The sequence below is a fragment of the Drosophila montana genome, unplaced genomic scaffold, assembly GCF_035044405.1.
Source record: "Drosophila montana isolate Dmon_TW-CO22-7 unplaced genomic scaffold, ASM3504440v1 contig_3733_1, whole genome shotgun sequence".
Lineage (NCBI taxonomy): Eukaryota > Metazoa > Arthropoda > Insecta > Diptera > Drosophilidae > Drosophila > Drosophila montana.
In genome coordinates, this window is record NW_026998620.1 from 12,909,547 (window position 1) to 12,932,950 (window position 23,404).

Consider the following 23,404-nt stretch of genomic DNA (forward strand, 5'->3'; position numbering starts at 1 on the left):
CAAACAAATTATTTGGAAAACTTTTGAGTGCATTTTCTTCAGTTGATTCCCCTTCAGTCGGAGCCCTGTGTTCAACGGGTACGGAACACCAAAAAAACTCACGTCCGTGTGGGTGATCCAAAAATATATATAGAACAAAAAACCAAGCAAAAATAGAAACGAAATTTTCAAAGCGGATCTAAGATATTAAAAAGAGAAAAAGTTAGACTTTACAAAAAATAGGTGAAATGCATATCTGGTTATTTGTGGTGATATTACTGTGGCCACACGAGGTCCATGGCTATGGAGCCAATTCCTATGGAGCTGCCAGCGGGCAGGCAATTCGAATCGGTAAGCTTGAAGAAGAGCAACCAAACGAATCACTCATTACTCTTTGACTCAAACGCCCGGGGCACAGGTCTTATCACAGACGATAGCACGGACAGAATACGCCAAACCTTTGAGCATGCCATTGCCGTGGTGAACAGCGACTTGAGCGTTCCGCTGGTGGGTGAAACGGAGCAAGTGGCTTATGGTAACTCCGTGCAGGCGTTTACACAACTATGCAGACTTATGCAGGTGTGCAAAGATGGGAAAGGAAAACTTTGAACAATATTTAAAATACCTTTACCTTTGCTATAGAATGGCGTGGGTGCAGTATTTGGACCATCTGCCAAGCATACAGCGGCACATCTGCTAAATGCTTGCGATGCCAAGGATATACCCTTCATATATCCTCATCTATCGTGGAGTCCCCAAACAGATGGCTTCAACTTGCATCCGCATCCCGAGGACATTGCCCACGCTCTCTACGACATTATCCAACAGTTCGAATGGTCCCGATTTATTTTCTGCTACGAGTCCTGTATGTTAATTGCTTGGGTTATGGGAATGGATCTAATGGTCAGTTACTTGCAGCGGAGTACCTCACCATACTGGATCATCTGATGACACTATATGGCATTAAAGGACCCGTCATTAAGGTCATGCGCTACGACCTCAATCTTAATGGCAATTACAAGGCAGTTCTGCGACGCGTGCGCAAATCGGAAGACAATCGCATAGTGGTCGTGGGCTCAACGGAGGGCGTGGCCGAACTTCTGCGTCAGGCTCAGCAGGTGGGCATCATGAATGAGGACTATACATATTTGGTGGGCAATCTAGATCTGCACACCTACGAACTGGAGGAGTACAAATACAGTGAAGCCAATATAACTGGCATACGCATGTTTGATCCGGATAAAAAGGAAGTACGTGATTTAATTGAGACACTGCAACATGAACTGGGCGAAAGTGAGCCCACAAACAATGGTAAGAGCTGCCGATTTGCAATCTCCTTCTAAACTGCTTGGCTAAATATGTATCTAAATGCAGGTTCCTCGCCTATCACGCTGGCCATGGCTCTAACCTATGATGCGGTGCGTGTCATTGCCGAAACCACCAACTACCTGCCCTATCAGCCGCAACAGCTGAACTGCTCCGAGCGCCATGATAATGTCCAGCCAGACGGTTCCACTTTCAGAAACTATATGCGATCAGTAAGAAGATCAATCAAATTTTAAAGAACTTTATACTATATTATTCGCAACGTTTTACAGTTGGAGATTCTGGAGAAAACCATTACCGGGCGCATTTTTTTTCAGGGCAATATCCGTAAGGGATTTAGCTTCGATGTAATTGAGCTGCAGCCCGTGGGTCTCGTCAAGGTTGGCACCTGGGAGGAGGGCAAGGAATTTGAATTCAAGCGACCGCCACAAATAACAACTTTTAATGACAACGAGGAAAACTCCCTGGTTAACAAAACCTTCAAAGTGCTTATCTCCGTGCCGGTAAGTTGGCGCTTATCTCACTAAAAATAACTCCCCATATAAAGCACCTGTTCAAACTTAGAACAAGCCCTATGCCAGTCTGGTGGAGAGCATTAATACTCTGATTGGCAACAGTCAGTATGAGGGTTATGGCATAGATTTGATCAAGGAGTTGGCCGAAAAACTGGGCTTTAACTTTACCTTTCACAATGGTGGCAACGATTATGGTTCCTTTAATAAGACCACAAATTTGACAACAGGAATGCTTAAGGAAATTGTTGAGGGCGTAAGTTGTAGAAACCAAAACATTAACCATATCAAAGTAACCCTGAAATCTTTAATAGCATGCAGACTTGGCAATCACAGACTTGACTATCACGTCGGAGAGAGAGGAAGCCATTGACTTTTCCATACCATTTATGAATCTAGGTATGCCCCCTAAATCGAATTGAAATTGTATGCGGTTTTGATATAACTATCTTCTCAAGGTATTGCCATTTTGTATGTAAAGCCGCAAAAGGCGGAGCCAGCGCTCTTTTCCTTCATGGACCCCTTCTCAAAGGAGGTGTGGCTGTATCTGGGCATTGCCTATCTGGGCGTCTCCCTGTGCCTCTTTGTGCTGGGACGTCTGTCACCTTCGGAATGGGATAATCCCTATCCCTGTATTGAAGAACCGGAAGAGCTGGAGAACCAATTCACCATTAACAATTCACTATGGTTCACCACGGGCGCACTACTACAGCAAGGCTCCGAAATTGCGCCCAAGTAATGATAGTAATGATCAAATCAAAGCAATAATTTTTATGACTACTTTTCTATTTTACAGAGCACTCAGTACCCGCACAATATCAGCTATCTGGTGGTTTTTCACGCTTATTATGGTCTCTTCATATACAGCCAACTTGGCTGCTTTTCTGACCATTGAGAACCCTTCGAGTTCGATAAACAGCGTTGAGGATTTGGCAGAGAACAAAGATGATGTGCAATATGGAGCCAAGCGTACGGGTTCAACCAGAAACTTTTTTCTAGTAAGTGCCATATAAGAGCCAATCTGTTATCCATGTATTATTACATGCATTGCTTTAGACTTCCGAGGAAGAGATCTACATGAAAATGAATGCGTACATGACCAGTCATCCAGAGATGCTAACTGAAACGAATCAGGCGGGCGTCGATAAGGTCAAAGCTGGCACTAAATATGCTTTCCTTATGGAATCAACCTCTATTGAGTATAATACGGTGAGGGAGTGTAATCTGAAAAAGATAGGCGAAGCCCTTGACGAAAAGGGTTACGGCATTGCTATGCCCAAAAGTGAGTAGAGGCTTAGCACAGAACCTTTTCAACCCAATTTAACTTAATAAATAATAAACCCCATACATAGATTGGCCATATCGCGATAAGTTCAATAATGCGCTACTGGAGCTTCAGGAGCAGGGTGTGCTGGCCAGGCTTAAGAACAAATGGTGGAATGAAATAGGCGCTGGTGTTTGCAGCGTAAGTTTTGGAAGTACCTTATAATTTTATAGTAGAGGAGATTACACATCCAAGATCTAAATTGACTACATGCAGATGTATATGCTGGAATGTTACAGACATAGTATGCATATTTAATTAGTATCCGTTAATAAGAGACATACTTTTATAGTATTAGGAGCATTTCACTAATGAAAGCGGGATAAAATAAAATCAGTTAAAACCATACGGAATAAAATAAAGAGATACAAGAGACAGGAAAGAAAAGAAAAAGTTAAGGTTCAAGAAACTTAATCAAAACGAAATTATGAGCGGGCATAAAGCTAATTAGACTTCAACATAACCTGTTAAAAATAAAATTATAATCAAGGCATGAACAAATGTAAGTCTTACTTGAATTATTGAGAATTGCATAGAAGGGCAATGTTCAAAAATACGTTTTTAAAATTCAAATTTACACACAAGAACAAGCCGTTTCCACAAAAGGTTACAAAGAAAAAATATTAGGAAATCGTCAGTCAGTCAGCACTAACTGTTACATACATACAAACAGCTATATACATATAAAATATGCTCCTTTCATACAGGCCAAAGGCGATGATGATGGTCCATCGGAGCTGGGCGTCGACAACTTGAGTGGCATTTACGCCGTGCTTATTGTTGGCTCGTTGCTATCCTTTGTATTTTCATTTTTCTACTGGTGCCTATTCGTCTTCAAGAAAGCCAAATTCTATGAGGTAAGCAGCAGGGATCATTTCAAAGAATAATTACTAGTTGAACTTCTTCACAGGTGCCCTTCTGCGATGCACTCGCTGAGGAGTTCAAAATTGTCATCAGCTTTGCGGAAAATGAGCGTGCCTTGAAGAGCGCCCAGTCGGTGTATTCACGCAGTCGCAATTCTTCACAATCCATAGAATCGCTTCAAACCGATTCGGAGGAAAATATACCCGAGGAGGATTAAAAAATTCTCATTAGATATTCTCAACAATTTTGTTTGGCATCTCTTGATATTCACTCATAAAATGCTTCAATAAAGATTTTTAAGCTCAAAGCTTTTAGAAACTTTTACTCAAAAACGTTTTCCACACATATTTTGGAAATTCTCAGGCAGTTGTCGCCTTTCCCTCATCGCGTAGAGAACACAGAAGTCCATAGCCTCTTTTATTTTGTTTATAATTATGCATATATAATCAAAAGCTTCATTAATTTATGCAATAAAATGCCTAAAGCTAATGTTTTAATATATTTTGTAATATTAATATTAAAAATATCGATTCTTAATGCTCAGTATGACAATTATGGCGGCTACGATAGCCTCCAAAACTCGGGCAATATACCAATTGGTAAGTTTTTCTAGCACTACAAATTGCGGTCTCCGAACGCCTGATTTATTTTTAATGCCTCGTAAAGAGAACATGCTGTTCGTTCCATCAACGCTGAAAGCTCATAAAATTCTTTTTAGTATTTGTTTGTTTGGATTTGCGACGGTTCGCGGCAACGTCTAAATGTACTATATATTCCCGCATATAGACAGCGATAAGTTCAAGTTTTTGTTTATAAACAAACCGGCAAATTACATATACTAGGACTGTATACTTAATAGTGTATGTTTTAATACTCTACTGAGAACGTGTAAAAAGTATATTTGTTCAGACATTTTACCGTCTGTCCATTTGTGAAGCTAGGGATTTGAGACCTTTATGTTTTCTTCTATTCCCACCGTAGACTCAGTTTAACGTTTTTTGACGTATTCAAATTTTCAAGTCTAAAAATTAAACCAAAACAATTGCCATGTTCTCCTTACCTTAGTCACTAAAAGAAAAGTCATGTTCAAATTGCTATCACGCTATGAACAGAGTATTGGGCAGTCAGTTGCATCCGACTGCGAAATTCGTAATTGTCTTTTCTCCATTGAATAGGCCTGCTTACTGATCAAAATACGGAACAAATGAATATTGTGTTTGATCATGCAATCGAAGTAGCCAACTTGGAGCTGGGCTTAGCCATGTCATCCCTCAAAGCCGAGGTTAACTTCGGCGATGCTTATCATAGCTACGGAAAACTATGCCGCATGCTTGAGGTAAGCTTTCATCGAATTTCATTTATTGTTATTATAAATTATATTACCCGTCCACTGCAGACGGGCATAGCAGGGGTATTTGGACCCTCTTCTCGCCACACGGCTGTGCATCTGATGTCCATATGCGATGCCATGGATATACCCCACATATACTCTTACATGAGCGAATATGCCGAGGGCTTCAATCTGCATCCCCATCCTGCTGATATATCCAAGGCGCTCTACAGCCTCATAACTGCCTTCGAGTGGTCGCGTTTTATATTTCTTTATGAATCGGGTAAGTTGTGAAGTAACTTGCGGTTATATACTATTTATATAATTTGTCATTCGAAGCGGAATATCTGAGTATCCTGAATGAGCTCAACTCGCTTTTCGGCATGAATGGACCAATTGTCACGGTACTGCGCTATGATATGCAGCTGAATGGCAACTATAAGCCCGTCTTAAGACGTGTGCGCAAGTCCATGGACAATCGAATTGTAGTCGTGGGCTCCACAGAGACGGTGCCAGAGTTTCTAAATCAGGTGGGCCCTATAAGGTAAATGTAAAGCCGTTCAATACATGAGTCGGTGCCTTTATCTGATGCAGGCTCAACAAGTTGGCATTATTAACGAGGACTATAGCTACATTATTGGCAATTTGGACTTTCATGCCTTTGATCTTGAAGAGTATAAGTACAGTGAGGCCAACATAACAAGTCTGCGTATGTTTTCACCAGAGAAAATGGCCGTTAAGGAGTTAATGCAAAAAATGGGCTACAATAATGAGCCAGATGATTTTCGAAATGGTAAAGAGAATTACATAGCAGTTCTTACCTGAATCTCACTCTCAAGTAATTAGGTTCGTGTCCCATAACCGTGGAAATGGCACTCACATACGATGCCGTACAATTGTTTGCCGAAACCCTGAAGAATCTGCCTTTTAAGCCGGTTTCTCAAAATTGTTCCCAGCGCACGGAAAGTGTGCGGGATGATGGTTCCTCTTTCAAGAATTATATGAGAACGGTTAGTTTGTGTTTTTGAACTTAAGATTTGGCTTATCTCATCCCACTATCCCTGTCAGCTGCGTCTCAAGGAACGCCTTCTCACCGGACCCATCTATTTTGAGGGCAACGTTCGCAAAGGCTACCATTTGGACGTCATTGAGCTGCAGCCCTCCGGCATTATCAAAGTGGGCACCTGGCATGAGGAGCGCGGCTACAGGCCAGAGCGCTTGGCGCCCACCAACTCACAGTTCGATAACATCGACAATTCTCTAGCGAACAAAACATTTATCGTATTGCTTTCGGTGTCGGTAAGAGAGCATATAATGATAATCATAGCTTAAGCTAAAGCCAAATGCTTTCGGACAGAACAAACCATACGCCAGTTTGGTGGAGAGCTACAAACAACTCGAGGGCAATAGTCAGTATGAAGGATATGGTGTGGATCTAATCAAGGAGCTGGCCGATAAATTGGGCTTCAACTTTACCTTTAAAAATGGTGGCAACGATTATGGCTCATATAATAAGACTTCCAATGAATCAACGGGCATGTTGCGGGAGATAATGCATGGCGTAAGTTTAAATATAACACATCATTATAAAATTTACAAAAAATATATATTTCTTTGTAGTATGCTGACTTGGCAGTCACCGATCTGACTATAACATCGGAGCGCGAAGAAGCTATAGACTTTAGCATACCATTTATGAATCTAGGCAAGTTGAGGCAAATCTTTTCTCAACTGGTCAAATTTACGCTCTACTTGATTTTAGGCATTGCTATACTCTATTTAAAGCCGCAGAAAGCCACACCGGAACTATTCACATTCATGGATCCGTTCTCGGAGGAGGTTTGGTGGTTCCTTGGCTTATCCTTTCTGGGTGTTTCATTAAGCTTTTTCATACTTGGCCGTCTGTCGCCAAGCGAATGGGATAATCCATATCCGTGCATTGAAGAGCCAGAGGAGCTTGAGAATCAGTTTACTATAGGTAACTCCATTTGGTTTACAACTGGTGCTCTGCTACAGCAGGGTTCAGAAATAGGCCCCAAGTAAGTTCTTATAAAACTATTTTTAATAGTTGTATATGTTTATGCAATCTTATTCCCAATCAGAGCCTTGTCGACGCGCACTGTAGCCAGTTTCTGGTGGTTCTTCACGTTGATTGTCGTCTCCTCCTATACAGCCAATCTAGCTGCGTTCTTGACCATTGAGAAACCACAAAGCTTAATCAACAGCGTCGATGATCTGGCCGAGAACAAGGATGGCGTTGTCTATGGAGCCAAGCGTACAGGATCAACTAGGAACTTCTTTTTGGTTAGCCTTAAGATCTTTAATTTCGTAGGGATTACGTTACTCGTTTTTTTCCGCAGACCTCTGAAGACGAACGCTACATGAGAATGAATAAATTTATGACCGAACATCCTGAGCATCTAACAGAAACCAATCAGGAGGGCGTTGACCGGGTCAAGACTAGCACTCATTATGCCTTTCTCATGGAATCCACATCGATTGAGTATAACACGAAGCGCGAATGTAATCTCAAGAAAATTGGCGATGCTCTGGACGAGAAGGGCTATGGAATAGCCATGCGAAAGAGTGCGTAAAAAAAATTACCCAAAAAAATTCCATAAACTTATAAACTCAAATCCCATAGATTGGCCACATCGCGATAAATTTAATAATGCGCTGCTGGAGCTGCAGGAGCAGGGCGTGCTGGAGAAGATGAAGAACAAATGGTGGAATGAGGTGGGCTCTGGGATATGCGCAACCAAGGAAGATGCACCCGATGCCACACCGCTTGCCATGGATAATTTAGAGGGCGTCTTCTTCGTCCTGCTCGTGGGTTCATGCTGTGCGCTGCTCTATGGCGTGGTCAGCTGGGTGCTGTTCATCATCAAAAAAGCGCGGCACTTTAAGGTAAGCATTCAACAGATGAAACCTTGAGGTAAACTCACATAAATCCTGTTTCAGGTGCCGGTGAAGGATGCGCTTATAGAAGAGTTTCATTTTCTCATTGACTTTAACAACTATGTACGCGTGCTCAAGAACTCGGAGTCAATTTACTCACGCAGCCGGCAGTCGTCCATGTCGGTGGGTTCGATCAGACAGGAATTGCAAACGGCGTATCATTAAATTGGAAATTGTCAGCTTTATTAAAAAGTTAGTTGGAATGCTATGAAATTTTTTTAAATTATGAAATATTACTTCATATTCTGTTTGTAGCTTAACCTTTAAAAGTTTTTCAGTGCAATAAATGGGCTTGATTTGCAAAAGCACCAAAAAATTATATGAAATAGACCTATAACTCCAATAGAAGGAAGTGCCTACGCCAGCAATATGTTTAACAAACTATTTAGAATATTTGGGCCAAGCACTTGGCCTAGTTTTAGTAGATTAATAAATATTTTAACAATATTACGTAGTACACATGGTTGAGATCGGCCTTAGGTCCAGTTCTTGGCACGCCACAACAGGCAATGTATGTGGTTATCCACGTTAGATGGTGGCATGAATTTGCCCGCACCATGCGTGGGCGTGCTTGCCACTGAGCTAGCTGTATTCGAAGTGGACTCACCCATGTCCACATAGCGCGAGATCAGCGAGCGATAGCGTCGTCCAAGGGTAGCTATAAGCGGCACGCTAGCATTCGGCATGGTTATGATAGCTTTAATCTGCAATGGATTAACTACTGAATTAACTACTTAATATATACTATATACGCAAATATTGACCTCATTCTCGTAAGGACGAAATACACTAATGGGACGCAGCGTTTGCAGCTCGGCCACAATGAGACAACCCCAGGTGGTGCCTATGTACAGCTCGGTGTTGTGTGCCGCCAGTGCCGAGATTTGGCATTTGATAAGATTTACGTGTTCATCAATTGCAATGCTTTGTAGGGATTCGGAGCAGGGCAGCAGCTTGGAGCAGTCCAATTTGTTTTCAATACGCTTCGTCATTGTACCCCACTGATATACCATGCAGCCGGGATACAAACAGCTAAAGACGTGGCTATCATTGCTGCAGAGGCGCACCACCTTAACATCCTCGATCAGGTTGGGCTCCTCGCTGTGGCACAAAGCCTGATGGCCGCACACACCAGACTCATTAACAGGAAAAACATTGATTTTTCCAGCTAACTCGCCACACCACAGCTCATAGTTGCTGTAAAGGACGGATGATGATTAGCAAAGTTGAACGATGCTTGTTAACAAACTCACCCTTCAATCAGTACTGAGCAGGCGGCATGAAGCACAAAACCGGAACAAATCTCGGTGAGCACAAATGAGCCTTCGGCAAAGGCGCAATTACTGGGCATACGACTGGCATCTACCAGAAAAACGCGACCATTTTGCAAGCCCACAGCGACACGCACAATGTCCTCCATATACACTAGACTTATCACAGCTGACTTGATGGCGGGATCAAGCATGTAGGAGAACAAATGTGCATAGCTCGATGTGCTGTAGGCGTGCAAATTACCCGAAACATCACCCATCCAAATAGCCTCACCCACCAAACAGCAGCACTGCATATTCACCTTGGGCACACGCTGGGCGGATCGTGCGCGTGTGGTTGCGCTAGTTTCGGGCGTTTTAGGCGGCACCATTTGCGGCTGTGGAGCACAGCTAATGCTGCTGCACTGCAGCAGACTACCAGTTGGCGAAACGTCTAGTATGTCGATGTGTGAACCAAAAGCAGGCAGCCACAACTCAAGGCCGGAACGCTCCTCCTCAATGCTGCCCAACAATAATTGAAATGCGCCGCAAACAATCTTGTCGCTGTGCGGCAGAGCTACCACGTCCAGCAAATGGATGCACTCAGGCGCACTTTAAGGGTAATTGGATTTAAGCTCGCGATATACTGAGAGCTGCTTCAAACCTTACCTGAGTATAGAAACTATTTGACTAGCTGATGGCCGTCGACGCGGCTGCTCGTTCCAGCAGAGCACCATAAGATCTAGACAACAGGTGGGAAACTGTGTCTCGCGCTGTGTCAGCGCTGGACGACTGCCCTCCAATATGCACTCCTTGATAGACTCATGACCCTCAAAAGGCTGGCGCAGGCTAATATTCTCATAAATGAACATACCAAAAGAAAAGCAATCCACCTAAGGGGTTGAACAATGATGAAACAGCTATTTATATCAGATCAAATACCAGTTACCTTTTCTGTATACTCCTCCTCGCCATTGTAACGTATAATCTCGGGAGCCATAAATCCTTCCGTGCCGCCAAAGCCTTTGGCACTAAGACCAGCCGCCGTTTGACGACTGATGCCATAATCTGCAATTTTAATATGCACCTGGTTGCGTGGACTATCCTCACTGTGCGGCTGTGGCAGCTCCCAGACGAGCACATTTTCAGATTTCAGATCCCGGTATATGATGCGCCGGCGATGCAGATACTCGATGGCGCGTGCGGCCTGCAGAACCAGCATTTGGAATGTATGAGGACCCATGTGTGCGCCACTGCGCCTATACTGGCGCAGCAGTGCATCAAGACCTCCTAGTGGCGCCAGCTCCAGCACCAAGGCCAAAGGCTTTATGCAAATGCCTACCAGAGGCACGATATTCGGATGCTTCAGTGTGAGCAGCACAGCCAACTCTTGTCTGGCGGTGCAGTAGGCCTTGCAGGAATGCTGCAGCGGATCGCGATCCCATTTGCCCACTGCCACCTTGTAAGCCATCAAAGCGCTCTTAAAATACAATACACATAAAAAGAATATAATCTTTAAGGCTTATTGAGACCTGATTTTGACTAACCTCCTTAGCCCGCGCACCCGGCTGCACCGGCTGCAGCATTTTCATGGCCACCGGCCGAGACGCTCGAGCGCCACGCAACTTGCAGGTGGCCTTGAAGACAAAGCCAAAGGCGCCGCGACCCAGCAGTGAGCCCTTGATGATGCATTCAGGGGCAATTGTATGCTTGTCGGGAATATCTGCAAAGATGACATCAGGTGCCAGCTGGGCCATAGACTGCTCCAGATGAACTGGGCAGCTGAGTTTGCTTTGATTGTATACGGACAAAATGCACTCCTCAACCATCCAGGTATAGCAGACATTCGAGTTGTCTGGTAGATTATGCGAAGCATAAGCGGGATGCCCATCCACAGAGGTGTTGCGGGAAGAGAAAGCCGAGTCCGGTCCTACGCCCGAATCCGCATCTGAGCCAGCGCCCAAAGAGTCGGCTGAGCGTCTCTCCCGGCTGGCAGTTGCATTAAGATAAGCGGAAAACACATTCAGGGCGCCATCGTCACCAGGATCACCAATGCCATGCAAAAAGAAAGTGCCACGTTTACCGCTGCGACTGGGTCTACTGCCACTCAGACTGGGCTCCCGTTCCACAGGCTCTGCACCATTCTGCAGCTGGAGCTTGCGAAGGCAACGTGGGCAAAGCACTAGGCGCGTTATCAAGAAACGCCCCTCAGAGGTATGCACAAAGCGTGTACCGAGCGCTGGATACCAATCCTCCAACAACAGATCTATGTGGTCCACAACCAGAGCTAACAGCTTAGCCACATGAGACATATGCGGCTGTAGCTCAGCCAGCAGTTGTCGTTCGCCCGCATCGAGCTCTTGGTAAATGCTCACGTGAAGCAGCGGAAAGTAAACCTCCAAAATGCTAGAGGAGCTCAGATTCACATCGCTCCAGGCGCCATCCAACTTGAGCTTGAAGCGGTTGCCAGCTGTGCGAAAAGGCTGTGTGCGTTCGGTGCTTTGGAAGGGCACTTCCCAAATGCGAAAGATAAGTATGGGTCCGTAGTATAATGCCAGACCCGTTTGCCACAGGTTCCACTGGGTGTCCTGCTCCAGCGAGCCACGCAAATCAAAGTCTAGATATTTCTGGTGAGGAATAGCGGAATTAGACGCATTCAATTTCAACTAAACCAGAAAACTCACATCCTGTGCGGCCACATAGACGCCTCGAATGGCCTCAATTATTTGCTCGTCGGCTAAAACTCGCGTAAGCAGACGTGACCAGAAGCCAGAAGGAAAGTACGTCATGAGCAATAAACGACGCAAGCCCTGACTGGCCGCGGAGACCGAGCACGTTGGGGTACGTGGCAGATGCTGTTCATAGATGAGCTTATTCAGATTCAGCTCCTGCGAGACGGAGCAGCCCAGATTACGACCTCGTACACGTTGCAGTAATTTAACCGTGGTGCCCTCGTTATAGGCAGTAGCCTCCTGCAGAGGCAGCAATGAAGGAATCAATAGCGTACGCGAATCCCAGGTTAACGCCACCTCAAACTTGTTCAACAAGCTTACTATATAGCTGAGAAAATAAACATATAAATAGATTTGGTAAGAAGGAACAAGTTTGTGGCAATACAAGTGCACCCACCTACGATTACCATTGCCCTGGGCGTGTACACTGCGAAATAGCAGCTGCAAGTCGTCTAGCTTCATGACGCCCGTAGGAGCAAAGGGATTTATCTCCCGCACAGTAACCACATGCGCCAACATATCGCACAGCCACTGCGGATCAAGAAAATAATAATCCCTTAGCGTGGCATCATCATAGTGCAGTAGAATGCCATTGTCGTGACACCAAGTTGTTGCCTGCTGGAGCTCGGCGGCATCGCGGAAACTCTTGTAGTTATGCAAACGCATTTGCTCTGTGACCAGACAACGATATTGCTCCGCATCTAATACCGGATCGCGACCGGCGGCGCGTAGACTACAAGCAATCACATTAATAATATCCTCCAATGCAATATAGGTTGCTGGTATCTTCTGCAGCAACATCGGCTCCTTGGAGCCGGGCGATCGCAGCTGCATGGCTGTGTCATAGATGATGTTGGCCAGCAAATGGATATTGTGCAGCGTACTAGAAAATGGAGATTAGATATAACATTGGCTAAGTTTTTAACCTCCAACAGGACTCACCGACAGCTGATTTCAATGGAGTCAATGACACGCGGCAGTCCAATCTTCTCAGCATCTGGAATGGCTATAAACTTCTCGCGTATCAGCTGCTGCAATTGCTCTGCCTGCTGTGCGGAGATGGATTCACCAACCGTATCGAAATGGGTGCCCACAATGAGCACCGGCGAGTTTGGAGCACGCGCCTGTATATTGCCTAGCCATTGCAGCAGTTCCGCCAAGCCCTTGTGGCCATCACTAATGCGCCAAAGCACCAGATAGAGACTGCGCTTGGACAGAAAGTATTGATGTGTCGCATAGTATTCCTTCTGGCCGCCAAAGTCCCAAGTGCGAAAGACAATCGCTTGACAGCCTGTTGCCCGCTTGCGCTTCTCGCAGATCCAGGTGCCAATGTCCACGCCAACCGTCGAGATGTTCGCCTGGCGCTGGGAGCGCGAGGTGCTGCGCGCGTGTCCCATGCGCTTGGCCCAATGATTCTCATTGGCGCGCGAACGATGCGAACTGGAGCCACCTGAGCCACTGCCCACACCCTGACGCAGTAGATCTAGCAGCGTGGTCTTGCCAATTCCACAGGAGCCCACAACCATTAGCTTCATGCGTGCATACGGCTGCGCATCCTCATAGATGGACTTCAAATAACCCACTATGTCCATGGTCTTGTGCTTTTTACTCTCAATCATGGAGCGCAGCGGCTCCTGCAGCAGGCACCCGCGAGTGTTCAGGTTCCAAAGCCGCGAGAGCAGACCCAGATGTGGTGGCAACTCGGTAATCTGAACATTTCCACTGATATTCAAAACGGAAAGGCTGCTTAACTCATGCAGGGAGGCAGGTATTTCCTTAAGACAGTTATTAGTCATGTCCAGCATGGATAGATTGGGAAATATGACCTTTGACTTGTTGACGCCCACCACACTCCAGTCGGCGTCCTCACACTCATTGAATAACGTCGTGGCATCATCTGTAGACAGTTGTATACGCGTCAATAGATTATCGGCCAAGATGAGCGTCCGCAGCGCTTCCAGACGCAAATGGCGCCTGTGCCTGCAGACGCTCTTCAGCACAGAGGCACGAAAGGAGCAGCTGCTGCCTTTAGACGACTTATAAATGGGCTCATCCATGCCCTCTGGCAGTTGGACGTGACTATAGCACAGAAGATTGGGATCGGATTCGGTAATGCGCGGCAAGCTGGGCCAGCACGAGATTTCGTTATGGCTCAAATCCAGCTGCTTCAGTGTGGCCGGATAGCTGGTCACATGGCCCATGGAGCGAAGGCTGTTGTAGGACATGTTCAGCCGTGTCAAATTAACTGCCAGACAGGGCAGAGCAGCGGGAATGCTGGTGAACAAATTGTTGGCAATATTCAGACTGCTTAGCTGCGATGCGCCATGCGGCGCCTTGCCATCAGCCACAGCCTGTTCCTGCTCTTGCTCCTGGTCCTGCTGCCACTTCAAGTCATTGTCAGTGATGTCCAGCGCAGTGGACCACAGATTGCGATGCGTCAGTGTCCGATGTTGCAGCGTATGCGGCTTATTGGAGGATGGCTCATCACAGGATTGCAGTAGCTGCAACTTGTCCAGGCTCATCAGCGAGCCGCTGGTTTGCATGGGCGGCACAGGCAACTCGCGCAGCAGATTAAAGGCCACATTCAGTTCACGCAGCTTGGGCGCTCGCCACATATCAAAGGGCAGCTGTTGCAGCTTATTGTTGGAAATGTCCAAAATTGTCAACGCGGGCAGATGGAAAATAGCCGCCGGCAGGCAGGTCAGCTGATTGTCTTGCAGAAAGAGCTCATCTAGCACTGGACAGTTGTAGGTCTTGTCCAGGGGTGCCGGCAGCTCCGTGATTTTGTTCTGGGCAATGTTCAGATATCTAAAAAAAACAAGGATTAGGTACATTTTCTTAAGGATTAAAAAGAAGCACTTACTTGAGACTAACTAAGCTGAACAGCTCGGGGGGAATGCTGGTTAGTACGTTGTGCGAAAAATCAATGCGTGTGATAGCTGTTAGCGCCACCTCGTTGAGCCTGGGATGCGAACTAAGCTTGGGATTCAGTTGAAGCACTCCACTCACCAGCCAGCCAATCCGCACAAAGGGAAGCTGCACATTCATGCTGAGGCTGTGCCAGTCAATTATCGTTGGAACATTAGGAAACATGGCGCTATACGATATATTGCTGGCAGAAGGCAGAAATACATTCACCTCCACCGGCGTGGGCAGACCCTTCTTATTAATCTTGTAGTCTGAGTCGGGATGCACACGTCGCGCCAACAGGCGACTCAATAGCGCCTCATCCTCGCTGGCAATGGCCACGCTTATGGCCGTGCCATTATCATCCCGTGCCCCAAACTTCAGCAGTAGGTCCAACATGGGCAGGGAGCGTTGTTTGCAGGCCTCCGTAATAGGCATATTGCTTAAGCCATAGATCTCCTCGCTGCACTTGGGATCGTTGTGATCTTCCACGGGCTTGGCCACAATATTCGGATTGGCGCCGTGCTGCAGCAGCGCTTGTGCCACATCCAAATGCCCACCTCGCACCGCAGCTAACAGCGCTGTTTCGCGTGCTGCACCGCACAGCAAATTGATATGGATGGGACATCGCTGCGACTCCTGCTCCTGCGTTGGCTGTGCTTCGAGCGCCTCACCCTCGCCGGATATATGCAGCTTGGACATAATGGCCTGTATGCCAAAGGAGATGCGCTTGCGCGTGGGCGTTATGGGCGTGCTCTGGCCCGTCGTCGTACTGCCCGAGTCCTCGCTCAAGGTGCGCCGGCAACGCAGTTGCCACTTTAGCAGCACAGCCAGCAGCTGCTTATTTCCAAGCAAGCTGGCAATGTAGAGACTGGTTTGCCCAGTCACATCCTGGGCATTCGCATCGAAGGGCAGGCGCCACTCCCATTGGCCCTCCTCGTCACGATATGTCTGATAGAGGTAGTCGGGATATGGAAAGCCGATTATCAGCTCCAGCATCTTGATATGCCCATTGATGCAGGCCGCATGCAGTGGTAGCCAACGCTCCACTGTCGCCTGTTGTATTAGCTCCGGAAAGCGCTCGAGCATAAGCTTGGCAATCCCATAATGGCCATTGTGAACGGCTGCATAGAGCGGTGAGTACTTGGTGACCGCATGGGAGCGTCCATCTGCACCAGCGTCAATCAGCCGCTGTGTGATGCTCTCGAAGCCGGATTGGCTGGCGCTAGATTAAACAAGAGAAGACATTGCATTACTGAGGTACGCATACACTGATTGATTGACTGAAACATTGATCGACCGACTGATTGACATATTAGCACTTTGGCTGAATAATTGACTGGCTAAAAGACAGTGACATATATAGACTGCAAAACTGACTGAATGATTGACTGGCTACCTTATTTGACTAACTGAATGACAAGAATACGCGTTTCAGGTAGTTTGGAAAGTCCAAGATTGATTCGATTGATTCAATTGACATCAATCGTATTTATAACAATTTTTGTAATTGGAATTAGAGACGTGCTTTTCTGATAACAGACTCTCCCCGCACACAAATATTATTTAGTTTGCACTTTTACTTACATATAGAGAAGCGTATTGGCGCCGGCTGGTGCCATATTGACAATGATCTGTCGCTCCCTACCCAGCGCCTCGAGCAGCACGCGCACCGTGCGTTCATCTCCGGTGCTGACGGCCGCACGCAGCTCGCCATGCTTTATTTGACGTACCTCCTCACGCGCATCTGGAAGGGACAAAAGCATTTAGGTCAAGCAAGGATACAGCATATGGTAAACTGATTATCATGTTTCGCACCCAGTCCACGCGAGTTCTCAATGACCTCATCGACAAAATAGTCGCAGGCATCCAAAGCAGTCTCAGTGCCAGGCTTCGGCCGTGCCACAAATTTCCAAGACATTCTTATGTAAGCTGCCCCAAGCTATGCCAAACAAACCAAAAAAGACTATTTATGCCATCAAGACGACCGCGTGGCGCGCTGCTCGAAATGTAACTGAGCCAACTATTGACTTGGCAGTTGCTTCGGAAAATCGATTCATTTTCCAGCAACGTCGCGACGTGTTGTCTGGCGTCCGCTTCGACAAAAACTTCATTCATTCAAGCCGTCGCACGCACTGCGCAAGACACACAAATCCCACAACTGTTGCACATTGGGTATGGGTCATGGTTGGGTATACCATGGACAGGTGTGCGTATTTATTTGTTTACATTCATACTTGATGTGTATCAAGTATCTCAGGAGCGCAAGTGTGAATGCGAACGCCTAGTCAAGCATTTCCAACTCATGTCTATCCGGCTGTATCACATATCAATTTATTGACAATTAAAATTGTAATTTTGCGCGCCCATTTGACAATTGAGGTACTTAAACACCCTGTGCCAACGCTAGTTTATTGACTTTTACTTACCCTCATCCGAGTCATCACTATTCTTCATATCCTTGTCATATAAAACGCTTTGCGCTCTGCTTTCAACACGTTTATGTTGCACAGAAGCATGCAAGTCACTTAAAATACGTTGTGCAGATTTTCACATTTTTAGCGCGATTTTTGTACACATTTTTCGCCGTTTTACTTGCGAAATTTTCACTTTGTTTATTTACCTTTGTGCCAGGGATGTCGAAACAGTGACAGTTTCGTTAAGTTAATCGTTATCGTTTCGATTGTACAGCTCTGCATCGTTGAGAAAAATCGCACCTATACAGCACTGGATTTCTTTCAACAAGTAAACAAGGAGAAAAGAGGCCATCAAAATAAAAAGAAGAATAAGAAGTTAAAAAAAATAAAATATTAACGGTTTAATTGCGTTTTTTGTGCTGCAGTAGTATTTTGTGTTTGCCCGCGCGCGGGCAGCGTTGAACGGGTCACAACTAGCAGGCTTGCGCAGCTCACACCCAAAAACATATACTATATATGTACATATTTATATGCGTGCATGTGTGTGTCATGCGTATGTGCGAAGACAGACTCGGTAATAAAAACAACAATAAAAACAAATGGAAAAGTTTGAAATGTATTAGAAATTAATCAGCTGTAAAGTTTAATTGCGTTTTGTTGTGTTCTATGCAATAATAATTTTAAAGCTCTGCGACTTACAGATGAGACTTCGACGTCAAAGGCCGTGCCGCGTAACTTAATGGACTCTTTGCCCTTACCCGTGTGCAGTACAACTGCTTTGTGCTGCAACTGGGGACAATGATGCTCAATTGCGCAAATGTTGGCCATACAAATTTCCCCATAAAGCGCATTTGGTTTTTAATCTAAACTTTGTTTGAGATAAAAAAGAAAGGGGAACTTTAACTATTTATGGATTGTAACTTTGGCCAGCGCATAGAGTATGCCAACTTCGCCATACAATTTTCAAATTTATTTTTTGACTTGTTCGCCATTGCCATTGTCGCCGCCACAACCCCTCCCCGCTGTGCATATTTGTAGCTATAATGTATGAATCATACTAAATATAAAGTCAATCTTTTTGGAGCTTTAATCCATACGGCGAGCTAAAATGTCAAAATTTACGATTTCAGTCAATGAAATCTTCTCTTATGTGGTTTATTCTAGTGATTATTTTAATTTATTAATCTACACTTTGCTGTTATGTTTCGTTTACCAAGCCAATTATCTTTAAAAATATATAATTGTATATCAGAATGTGGTTTAAACCAAATTTAAACATTTCAAAGTTTTCCAAATGCGAAATACATATTAATTCTGAATCGCTGCCATCTTATCAAAGTGGGCCGCTAATTTCCATCTGTTTGCTTTTGCAATAACTTTGATTTATTTCCCATACAGAGAGCGCGCTGGCTGCGACGTCAATTTAAATGGAAGGAACTGCAAAGTAACAAAAACAACAGCAATATGCACTTAAAATGTGTACCAACAACAACAAGAATTAAAAGAAAATTTGCTGATAACAAGGATAAACAAAATCGATACTACGCGCGAAACAATTAAAAGACAAGCAAAAGATCAAGAGTGCGGCAAAAGGAGCCAGAGAGAGAGAGAGAGTAGCTACTTTAATTATAAGTACATATGTACATATATTTAAAATATAGTTGAAATATATCGAAAATAAGCAATGGCCGATATGACATTTTCAAAGGACAAATACTTGTGCAGCAGATTCGCGATTGATCTCTGGAAGTACGATCCGCCAGACGTTGTCCATCTAACATGCTTGATGCCCAACGGGCTGATGCTCTATTTGGTCGCCAAATCAACGGCCACCATACGCGAGGTTAAAGTGGAAATGGTGGCACAGGCAAAATGTGGACCATTGGGCTATTTGATTAAGGATGCCTGCGATTATCTGGTATATGGCATCTCGCACTACACCATCGAGCCATATACGGACGAGACGAAGCGTCTGTTTGAGGTGCAGCCCTACTTTGGACTTTTGAGTCTGGGTGAACGCACGGACACGACAACCTTTTCCAGCGACTATGAGCTGACCAAAATGGTTACTGATATAATTGGCAAGTCGTTTGATCATCAAAACACTCAGGGCACACCGGAGGTGGATCACTTTCGTACGAAAGTGGCATTAATCTGCGATAACATTAAAATAGAGCGCTCGAAATATTCGTGGCAGCAACGATTACTTTACGAGCATCCACTGCGGCTGGCCAACTCGACAACCATGCCGGAACTCATACGACAACGACATCCGAGCTCAGCATTTCTTATTGCCGTCAAGAACGAGAACGATCAGAGCACGTTCACGTTGTCTGTGGTGGAGAACGATACGCCACTCTCATTGATCGACAGCACACTGCAGAAGATGAATCGTTCGCAGATGAAGATGAACGATCGTGCCGGCGACTATATACTCAAGGTGAGCGGCCGGGATGAGTATCTGTTTGGTGATCATCCGCTGATACAGTTCCTGTACATACAAGAGGCGCTCTCTGATGCGGCGGTGCCGAATGTGGTTCTGCAGTCGGTGCTGCGGCTCGAGTCCTACATCAATCACTACAGTGAGCAAAGTCTGGGCCTAAAGAGCCCACCAAAACCGGATCGGCAAACCACAGCTACACTGCACAAGCCCATTACAATGTTGTGGGATTTGGATGAGGTTAACTTTACATTAACACTGCATGGCGTCACCAATGTCAACTTTGATCGTGCACGCGCCTTTAAAGTGGGTGTCCATGTTGGCCTCTATCATGGCAAACGCAAGCTGTGTGCCCAGCGCAGCGTTGATGCTTCCAGTTGTGGTAGCTCGCAAGACTTTCAATTTGATGATAATGTGATGGAATTCGATATACAAATGCGTAACCTGCCACGCATGACACGACTGTGTATCGTGGTGTTTGAGGTAACCAAAATGTCGCGCTCGAAAAAATCTTCTAATAACAGCAGCACGCTCAAGGATGTCTTTTACAATAATAATCCATTGGCTTGGGTCAATACCACGCTCTTTGACTACAAGAACCAATTGCGCAAGGGACGGCAAACGCTATACACCTGGACCTACGCCGACGATATACAATCGGATGATGTCTTTTATCCTCTGGGCACTGTCGAGTCGAATCCGCGCAAAGACGGTTGCGCCATGGTGCATCTGACATTCCACCAAGGCGCCAACGACAGCAGCAATGAAGATGTCTGCTACCCCAGCGAGGAAGAGGTGCTACAATATGCAGAAGATCGTGCCAACCGCGATAAACAACAGCCAATTGCAGACCGTGAGAAAACGCTCCTTGGTGTCCTGCTAGCCAATTATTCGGGCAAAGATAAAATCTACGAAATGGTCGACCAGGACCGCAATACCATATGGGAGCGCAAGTGAGTTAACTAAAATTGCCTATTCTTCAATCGACTTATCCTAATCATTTATTTATGTTTTCAGAAACGATATTTTGCGCGAATTTCCAGAAGATCTGCCCGTGCTGCTGCACTGCGTCTACTGGAAAGACCGCGATGATGTGGCCGACATTTGGTATCTGCTCAAGCAGTGGCCGCTTATCTCCATCGAACGCTCGCTGGAGCTGCTGGATTATGCCTTTCCCGATCCAGCAGTGCGCGGATTTGCTATCAAGTGTCTGCATAATCTCAAGTAAGTCGTCAATGTTATCGAACAAATTGCTCTTTAATTTCTGTATATTTCTTCTCAGGGATGAGGATCTGCTGTTGTACCTACTGCAGCTGGTGCAGGCCATTAGGCACGAGTCGTATTTGGAGAACGATCTGGTTATATTTTTGCTGGAGCGAGCTTTGCGCAATCAGCGCATAGGACATTACTTTTTCTGGCATCTGCGATCCGAAATGCAAACGCCCTGCATGCAGACTCGCTTTGGCCTGCTTCTGGAAGCTTACCTTAAAGGTTGCAAGCAGCATGTAAAACCGCTGCGCAAACAGCTCGAAGTACTGGAAAAGCTCAAGCAGGGCTCCGTGATAGCTAAGAAGGGCAGCAAGGAGAAAGTGCGCAACGTACTTCAGAAGTTCCTGCGCAACGAGCATAATAACGGCGTCTTCCAAAATATCCAAAACCCCTTAAATCCAAGCTTCAGATGCAGTCGCGTGACGCCCGACAAATGCAAGGTGATGGACAGCAAGATGCGACCGCTCTGGGTGGTTTTCGAAAACGTGGATCAGACGGCCAACGATGTGTATATCATATTCAAAAACGGCGATGATCTGCGCCAGGACATGCTTACATTGCAAATGCTTCGCGTAATGGATCAGTTGTGGAAGCGTGAAGGGTGCGTTTTAGATTTAAAGTAGTTAAGTGATTTATTAATAATTCAAATATATCTGTTTTAATAGATTGGATTTGCGCATGAACATCTACAACTGTATCAGCATGGAGCAACGTTTGGGCATGATTGAAGTGGTGCGTCATTCGGAAACAATTGCGAATATACAAAAGGAAAAGGGCATGTTTTCGGCAACATCGCCATTTAAGAAGGGCTCGCTCTACAGCTGGCTTAAGGAGCACAACAAGGCGCCCGAGAAACTTAACAAGGCCATTAACGAGTTTACGCTCAGCTGTGCTGGATACTGCGTTGCGACATACGTGCTGGGCGTGGCCGATCGTCATTCTGACAATATCATGGTTAAGCGCAATGGACAGGTAATCAAATTAGATCACATTTTGTATGTAAAAGTAATCATGCTACACATATTACCCTATCAAAAGCTCTTCCATATTGACTTTGGCCACATTTTGGGCCACTTTAAGGAGAAGTTTGGTGTGCGTCGCGAACGTGTGCCCTTTGTGCTTACACACGACTTTGTCTACGTCATTAACAAAGGCTGTATCGATCGCGAGGCAAAGGAGTTTTGTTATTTTCAGACTTTGTGCGAGCGTGTAAGTTGAAACATCATTCGTGTTCTAGTTAACAACATCTAAGAAAAAACTTCCGTATTTTACTTTAGGCATTTTTAATATTACGCAAACACGGCTGCCTTATACTATCGCTGTTCTCAATGATGATTTCAACGGGACTGCCGGAACTGTCCTCCGAAAAGGATTTAAACTATTTACGTGAGACTTTGGTAAGCCTTGCACTTTTATTATATCGCACAGTCCACACGTTTCTAACATATATTTGAACAGGTGCTAGATTACACGGAGGAAAATGCGCGCAAACATTTCCAGGCGAAATTCAGTGAAGCTTTGGCCAATTCGTGGAAGACCTCACTCAATTGGGCCTCGCACAATTTCTCTAAAAACAACAAACAGTAAACTACAAAACGCAAACGTAGCAAACGAATATAATTTTTTATTGCGAGATAAAAACAAATGCACACAGACAGATACACTCCCTCACAATCCGCAGCTCCTGTTACTTTTCGGTCTACATTTCTATGTTTCCGTTTCCGGATGAGGCGTAGTACAATTTTTTATATAATACATAATACCGAGTTCAAAACTATGTGTTCACTATATAAGGCCAATACACACACACACACACACCCACACACTTACACTACTTATAAAGGTTATCAGCCCATACGCTTCTCTCGCTCCATAAGTGCTCCTATAATTTTTTTCTTTTCTGTAATGTTTTGTTTTCAACTTGTACAAGTGTTTCCAAATTATTTCGTTCTTATGTTGCTTTTGATTTACCCACACCTATACAAATTATGATGAATGTATCCTATTATTATATATATTTAATCTAAGCGTCTAACTCTTTTGCATTGGTTAAGTTGTACGCTTACTTTAATTATCAAGGTTATTATGTACCATTG

The 23,404-nt window shown here is 45.2% G+C and overlaps 3 protein-coding genes across 4 annotated transcripts; 2 read left to right on the forward strand and 1 right to left on the reverse strand.

Moving 5' to 3' along the window:
* Positions 1–7: 7 nt before the first annotated feature.
* On the forward strand, positions 8–8,589 carry LOC135437167 (uncharacterized). Its single transcript, XM_064695031.1, has 28 exons — positions 8–330; positions 398–558; positions 622–844; positions 898–1,290; positions 1,354–1,517; positions 1,578–1,808; positions 1,870–2,073; positions 2,132–2,216; positions 2,276–2,552; positions 2,614–2,815; positions 2,874–3,099; positions 3,170–3,282; positions 3,849–3,998; positions 4,052–4,219; positions 4,307–4,604; positions 5,181–5,341; positions 5,402–5,618; positions 5,675–5,865; positions 5,930–6,128; positions 6,182–6,345; positions 6,404–6,634; positions 6,693–6,896; positions 6,956–7,040; positions 7,098–7,374; positions 7,438–7,639; positions 7,696–7,921; positions 7,980–8,242; positions 8,297–8,589. The coding sequence occupies exons 1-28, from the start codon at positions 228–230 to the stop codon at positions 8,456–8,458; spliced, it is 5,580 nt and encodes a 1,859-aa protein (XP_064551101.1). The 5' UTR covers positions 8–227; the 3' UTR covers positions 8,459–8,589.
* Lrrk (Leucine-rich repeat kinase) lies at positions 8,537–17,823 on the reverse strand. 2 transcript variants are annotated; one of them, XM_064694830.1, is made up of 12 exons: positions 17,612–17,823; positions 16,770–16,929; positions 15,139–16,407; positions 13,218–15,083; positions 12,673–13,158; positions 12,228–12,603; positions 11,091–12,170; positions 10,493–11,023; positions 10,213–10,436; positions 9,547–10,155; positions 9,058–9,490; positions 8,537–8,997 (listed from the first exon to the last, which is right to left on the reverse strand). In XM_064694830.1, exons 1-12 carry the CDS (start codon positions 17,637–17,639, stop codon positions 8,770–8,772), a joined length of 7,290 nt encoding a protein of 2,429 aa, XP_064550900.1. In that variant the 5' UTR covers positions 17,640–17,823; the 3' UTR covers positions 8,537–8,769. The 2 variants fall into 2 exon arrangements, with proteins under 2 accessions (XP_064550900.1, XP_064550899.1); XM_064694829.1 differs by lacking the exon at positions 17,612–17,823 and adding an exon at positions 17,001–17,155.
* A 94-nt stretch (positions 17,824–17,917) lies between these two features.
* On the forward strand, positions 17,918–23,335 carry Pi3K92E (phosphatidylinositol 3-kinase 92E). Its single transcript, XM_064694831.1, has 8 exons — positions 17,918–18,173; positions 18,998–20,992; positions 21,057–21,263; positions 21,322–21,909; positions 21,974–22,280; positions 22,347–22,517; positions 22,586–22,705; positions 22,767–23,335. Exons 2-8 carry the CDS (start codon positions 19,284–19,286, stop codon positions 22,893–22,895), a joined length of 3,231 nt encoding a protein of 1,076 aa, XP_064550901.1. The 5' UTR covers positions 17,918–18,173; positions 18,998–19,283; the 3' UTR covers positions 22,896–23,335.
* The last annotated feature ends 69 nt before the right edge of the window (positions 23,336–23,404 follow it).